Source organism: Charadrius vociferus, unplaced genomic scaffold, assembly GCF_000708025.1.
Source record: "Charadrius vociferus isolate BGI_N301 unplaced genomic scaffold, ASM70802v2 scaffold306, whole genome shotgun sequence".
Lineage (NCBI taxonomy): Eukaryota > Metazoa > Chordata > Aves > Charadriiformes > Charadriidae > Charadrius > Charadrius vociferus.
The window spans coordinates 2,290,699-2,297,735 of record NW_009648963.1 but is presented as its reverse complement, the minus strand read 5'-3'; the positions used below and the strand labels follow the sequence as shown (position 1 = coordinate 2,297,735).

Sequence of the window (7,037 nt, the reverse complement as noted above, 5' to 3'; positions counted from 1 at the left end):
AGCCAGGGCGGGTGTTGGCCCTGCTGCGGCTGAGGAGAAGCGTCGGGCAAGAGGATTTCCAGACCGTGTGTTGGTGCAAAATAGTTGAATGAGGCTGATAAGCTCTGATACTCCCCTCAGTCGCTCTCCTAAAGTCCTTTCCGGACGCGGTCATTTGGAAAAATGAGTATAGTTGCATTTTGTAAACGGGAGCTTTACACCGAAGCAATTGGGGTAGCTTAGCCTGTGCTGAAAAGTAATAAAAGCCCTCTGGAGAATGGTCAACCGATGAGACAAAATACGCACAGCTAATGTATCTAGACGTAGATATATTTGCCTATTTTAAAGTTCGCTTTTGCCCATTTTAAAGATTTGGGTAACACAGGGGATTAAGTTGATTAGGTTAACCGGCTAAGTAAGTGGTTACTTAGTTCCCTGGGTGAACTACCTAAGCTGAATCTGACTTGCAGACTATTTCTTAGAGACATCCTTCTGTTTTCTGTCGGCTGTAAGGTGGGTTGAAAAGATGGATAGTATACATAACTCACTTGTTGGAGTGTCTTTTTGTGTTCCTTCCAGTCTGATTCTTTTACTAGTAGAAATTTCCACAAAATTTTCAAGTATTTGTTGTGAACCGAATGTTTTTACAGAAATCCTTTAACTTGAGGATAGTAATAAATTCTGTGTATCATTAAAAACAGGAAAGATAACTAAGCTCAAACTCCAGAGATGTGTTACAGGTTACAGAACATACTGTGAGACAGGAACTGATATTAAATGAGAAGCAAGGCTTCAATGATGATTAGCGGAGGGGAAGCATTCTAAGCATATATTAATTACAGTTATGGACAGCATTCAAATATATGAAAAGAAGTAGTTAACTATGGATAGTAGAAACTCAAGGTATTTGACATCTATATGTGTTTGGGCTTTTTAAAAAAAGTGGCTAATTACCTCAAGTGATGATAGTTATCTAGTAAGAACAGACAACATGCCATCAAATGACAGTAGGTCGAATAGGCAGAACCCATCCTGAAGAAGGGTCGGTTTTGGCTTTCTAAGAAAAAAAACACCTAACAACTAAAATAGATAAGCACTAGGGGTCAGTCTTGTTCCAGATCTGAATCTTCCCAGTGTTGCCTTTACGTAGCAGATTTTTATTGACAAAATAATGGAATGATTTTCCATTTACAATTGTGTCAAGGATTATGGAGTATATGAGCTGTATGTGGAAAGTGTTCTGCTTTATAGTTAAAAATAAATTTTTAAATCATTTATACATGTGGCAGAGAGGTTTTTTCCCTGAGGTATTGTATTACCATATATTTATGTATGTTTAAAACAAATACCTGCTTTCTCGTTTGTATTTTGTCTTAACTTTTAAAAGGTCTGGATCTGGCCCTTGTGCTCCTAGACAGCAGGAAATGGATTCTATATGCGCAACAGTAACATAGAATCATATAGATCAGCTTTTTCTTAAACTTTTTATTTTGTGTGGAAGAAATAATCACTCTACAAAAACACTATAATCAACAGTAAATCCTCAGTGAGTTGAGGTTTTTTTGAAGGTTATATTTTCTAGGGAAATACCATGTGTAACCATCTTTCTATTGAAGATATTTTTACTGGAAAATTAAATTAATCTAGCTTTTTTTCACTATAGGGAAAAAAAGACTATGGAAACAGGAAGAGAAGAGGATGGAAACAGGAAGAGAACAGCAGGTGGAACTTTGTGATTCTTGTGGCTCTAAAAACCCAGGACTTTTACTGTAAGTGAAACTAATAATGCGAACTGAATTATTTTTGATTCACATATGTTTGGCAGCCCATTTGTGCTTACCTGCCTCTCAGATCTACAGAGGAGGATTTTCCCTGGTGAATACCTTGCAGTCCCTTATGATGGATTTCAACCAGGATGTAAGATTTATTTCTTCCAGTCTGCTTTAAATATTTCTGCTAGGCTTTGTATTCCTAGGTGGAAATAGAAGTCAGGCTTCTGTTACGACAAACTGATGTCTAACCCAGTTAGACATGCTGGCTTTCAGGGTAAATATGCCACAGGGATCCAGATTCCCAGTATCATAATTGGTATTTCATGTGTAGGTATATAACAGGGTGAAGTAGGATCAGAAATGTTGGCCATTTAGGCTGTATTCCACGTAGAGTGTAATGGTCTCCCTGTGATATCAGATATTTTGTTCAACTGGTAGAGGTGTTTGCTGTCATAGTTTTTACAGGTTATGTTTCAAGGCCTTGACTGCACTAATAAGGCTCAATGGCCCCTGACCAGCTTCACCTGGGGCCTCCAGCCACACCCCTTGCCCATGGGCCCAGGAAGCCTATTTCAGCTCAGCCCTGGGCCTTCAGTCCTTTTCTGAGCTAAGTCTCAGGGCTCAGTAAGGGCCAGCTGCTTCCTGAGGGATGGAGACAGTGGCTGATTGGGAGGGCAAGGACCTCATTAGTGGTACAGGCCCAGAGGTTGTGGCCAGTGGGTTTCGCAGTCCTATCTGAAAAAGAAAGGAACTATGAAACTTAGAACCTTGGATGGTGCTCTAGAGGGAAGTGTGTTCTAATAAGTCAAGATTTTTTCCTTGACCTTTGAAATAGTGACCATATCAGTACAGGTTAGGGGTGGACCTGCTGGGGAGTAGTTCTGAGGAGAAGGATCTGGGGGTCCTGGTAGACAGTAAATTATCCATGAGCCAGCAGTGTGCCCTTGTCGCCAAAAAGGCCATTGGAATCCTGGGCTCCACAGCGAAGAATGCGGCCAGTAGGTCGAGGGAGGTCATTCTCCCCCTCTGCTCTGCACTGGTGAGGCCACAACTGGAATACTGTGTCTAGTTCTGGGCTCCCCAGTTCAAGAGGGACAGGGAACTACTGGAGAGGGTCCATCGTAGGGCAACCAAGATGATTGAGGGATTGGAGCATCTCCCTTATGAGGAAAGGCTGAGAGAGCTGGGTCTCTTTAGCCTGGAGAAGAGAAGGCTGAGGGGAGACCTTATTATGGCATACAAGTATCTAAAGGGTGAGTTGAAGGAGGATGGAGCCAGACTCTTTTCAGTGGTTCTGAGCGACAGGACAAGGGGCAATGGGTACAAGTTGGAACATAGGAAGTTCCATTCAAATACAAGGAGAAATTTCTTTACGGTTCGAGTGACAGAGCACTGGCACAGGCTGCCCAGGGAGGTTGTGGAGTCCCCTTCTCTGGGGATTTTCAAGACCTGCCTGGATGCAGTCCTGAGTAATGTGCTCTAGGCAGTCCTGCTTTAGCAGGGGAGTTGGACTAGATGATCTCTAGAGGTCCCTTCCAACTCTGAAAATTCTGTGATTCTGTGATCTGCTATGCCATGGTCTACTTCTGCGTGTCTCCCTACTTCTGACCTGTTCTAGATCCTTTCTCCTTCTTTTGTCAGTCCTGTTGTGTGAGCAAATATACCATGCCACGTGGTAAGCCAAACATGCTGCATGCCAATTACTTTGTGGTAATTTTAGATGTAGGTCACTGGGTAAAAAACAGGTAAAAAAAGCGAAGTTGTTGCTATCATATTTAGTAGGTGTTCGGGGGCTTTTATAACTGATGTATCTGGTTGGTTCCAGTTTCCATATTAAAAATATAAGTACAGTTATATTTCATCCATAGTTGGGCCATTATTATGCAGTAGTAATCAGAGGTTCTGTTCACCACATTCCTCCAAAACTTGTGTATATATGTCAGCTATAAAATTGTATATACATGTTTGAATAGTTACTGTTTTCAGTCAATGAGGGCATCAGCAGCACTCTGATGGTTTTTGAATTTGGACTCTCAAATCCTGTTTGCGTCATGAGGTGGGAGGAAATGAAAAGTATGAAGTAGTTATATACAGTATTTGTATATATATAATGTGTGTGATTACCCAAGATGTACCAGTGGCAGAACCACTTTATACTTGCCCTTTTTCTTGCATTCAATCCCACAGCAAGCTTTACTGGAAGTTGGATAGTGAATTAGGTGAGCAGGACAGTTGTTCTTACGAGTCTTCTGACTACTGTTTTTATCCTTACTTCCCCCCCATTAAGAAGGAAAAAAACAGTCGCTGAATTCTGTATTCTAGGGTCAAAAAGCTACTCTGGGACCAAAATGAATTTAAGTGGAGATCAATGAGGAGGATAGTGATTTATGAATTAAATTAGAATCTCATGTAGGGATGCATCTTCCTTTTTTGGGACACTAACTTGAGAAGTTTTAAACCTGTTTAATAAAACCTGTTACGGCTTTGTCATTTGAAACATAATGTGACAGTTACTGACTAACTGTATTGTTCCACCATTTTCAAATGCAAATTTTATTGGACTGCAAAACAGCAGTAGAGTGTAATCATAGAATGATAGAACTGTTAGGGTTGGAAGGGACTTTAAAGATCAATCCCCCTGCCATGGGCAGGGACACCCCCCACTGGACCAGGTTGCTCAAAGCCCCATCCAACCTGGCCTTCAACACTTCAGGGATGGGGCACCCACAACTTCCCTGGGTGGCCTGTTCCAGTGTCTCCCAACTCTCAGAGTAAAGAATTTCTTCCCAATATCTAATCTAAGTCTGCCCTTTTTCAGTTTAAAACCATTACCCCTTGTCCTATCACTACACTCCCTGATCAAGAGTCCCTCCCCATCTTTCCTGTAGGCCCCCTTTAGGTACTGGAAGGCTGCTGTAAGGTCTCCCCAGAGCCTTCTCTTCTCCAGGCTGAACAACCCCAACTCTCTCAGCCTGTCTCCATATGAGAGGGAGATGAGTTTAAGTTTGCATTCATGTATTAAAATAAATAACTAAATCCCACTCATTTCAGTAATAATGGTATTCAGACAAATAGCGGAATTGGGGTCTGTATTATTGTGTTTTGGGAAAGCTGTTTGTAATGTGTTAAAGGTGCAAACTTACATATTAAACATTTACAGCAGAAGTATCTTCCTCATGTCGTGGAATTTGGAGTGTATGGATATTTTAACAGTAGCTAGTCTGAAGATTTCAGAAGCTATATAGTCTGCATATTCAACAACAGGAGGTACCAAAAATGGAAGGCTTATAGTCTTTTAGTCATACATGACTTGTCTGTTATAATAAAAGGAAACCAGTTAATGCATCTGAGCAGTAAAGCTATCAACCAGTGTACAGTTACTTAGAGACTTATAAAGACTGTAGTGACGTGATCACATTCTCATAACTTACTTAAAACTAATGCAGCAATAATAATTCAAGATGTGTGTTTTCTGTTTGTACTTCTAATTTTTATTTTAACCTGTCTTTGCTATATACTGCCCCAAGTTCACGAACATTCTGTAATCTACTTGCATGTTCCGTGCGGTTCCCACAAAACCCACATTTGTACAGTACACAAAGAATGCTTTGTGACATCCTTACTTTGTTGTCTTATCTACAGGTGATCCCTATATCAATTAGAAGAAAAAAGTAGGTCAAATTCTCATTGAAAAGCTCTGGCAGTACTTGCTGAAATTCTGTAGTTGAAACCAAGTGGGTTTTTTGAGTGGTGGAACTAATGAACTTGAGTCACCTATGAATTTATGTTCTGTGGTTGCATTTTCTGGTGCATGAGATCTGATCAAAGCTTTTCCAATGTTTGAAGTATTGACTGACAGGTCTGGTCTGGGCTCAGAGTACTTTACCACTGACAAATTATGTTCTGCTAAAACACCATCTTGTACCAAAGCATCAAGTTTTTCCCTGTAGCCTCCCAAAACCAGCTTGCTTGAAAATCTCTCAGTGGTTTATTCCTTTCCCAGTGTACCTGAAGATCTGTGCTCCTCTGCTCCATCTGTGCCTGTTAAGTGTCTCAAGTCTCTGTCCAGCCGTGCATTCAGGTCCAGTGTGTCCTCTGCTGTTCAGCTGGAAAAACATGAATGTTATGGTCTGTCTAGTAGAGCAATAACACAGGTAACTTACTATAAGTACTTTTAAAACCTTTTGGATTTTTCTTAATTTGCTTTCTATTTTAACTCAGTTTTGTTCTTTTTCTGAGTAAACAAGGTACTAGGAAATTGCACTAGCCCTTTGTGTTCTCTTGATTGTCCTAATAAACGTGTCAATTTTATCAAAATTTTACATATAATTAAGTTCCTACACTTTTTTCTCAAATCGATGACCACATAGAGAAGATCCTATAACCGTATTAACTGAGTTAAACTTAAATATGAGTACATGTCTTATCAGACCCCAGACAATTGATGATGGCATGTCCTTATGCTCTAATCATAGAAAAAGTTTCAGTCACAGGCAGCAGCATCTTGGACACCAATGCCAGTGAATGAAGAAACTATACTTAGTCATTCCTGCGTGCAAGGCTCTGTTTCTTACCTTTTCTTAATAATGTTCTGTCTGGGCTAAACTTCTCTTCTGTGCTTAGCATCTCCCAGCAACTGTCATCATCTTCGTTTTCGTTCCTGGCCTTTCCCTTCTCCTACACTGCGTTTCTCAGTCTTCATTTCCCCGCACTCCTGGAGTGAAGATTATTTCTGTCTCCAGAGATTTAGAGTCACTTCTTTTCTCCCAGCAATTAAAGGGTTTGGTTTCTCTGTCCCAAGGTGTTCTCTTCTTACATCTTCTCACTCCTCCTTCTCCCCACTGCCTGCAGGCATTCTTCTTCTGCCCTGATCTTTTTCCTCCTGGAGTGTTTATTCTTAACAGTGCTTTATCTCTTTTTGCCCTCACCAAGAATTTCCTTTTTTCACTGAGGACTTTCCCTTTTTTACCTGCGCTTACCTGGCACAGGATAATCCTAATTCTGATAGCCCGGAGGAAGCTCTTTTTCAAACCCACCACTAGCAAAGTGGAAGCTTCTTGCCCGACAAAGACTGGAAGGGAAAGCTGCCTGACCTGGAGGGGGAAGAGGCAGCCTCAGAGGGGGGCTGTGAGCCAGTGTGAGCTGAGATGGGGTCCTCAGCCTGCTCCATGGGGTCTTCTGTACTGGCTGCAGTGGCACATCAAAGAGATGTTGAGCCGCTCTCAGCTTCTTTTACCTGTTCTTTCTCCCTTTTCCTCTTCTGCACCTCTTTGATTTCACCCTACT

At 41.3% G+C, this 7,037-nt stretch overlaps 1 protein-coding gene across 1 annotated transcript in view; it reads right to left on the bottom strand.

Annotated features, from left to right (window-relative positions):
• The window catches only part of NCAPG (non-SMC condensin I complex, subunit G), a 36,757-nt gene extending 30,304 nt beyond the window's left edge, over window positions 1–6,453 (bottom strand). The window contains exon 1 of the mRNA XM_009887662.1: window positions 6,433–6,453. Within this exon, the coding sequence (XP_009885964.1) occupies window positions 6,433–6,453 (21 nt within the window). The remainder of the gene's footprint in view (window positions 1–6,432) is intronic.
• Between the last annotated feature and the right edge of the window lie 584 nt (window positions 6,454–7,037).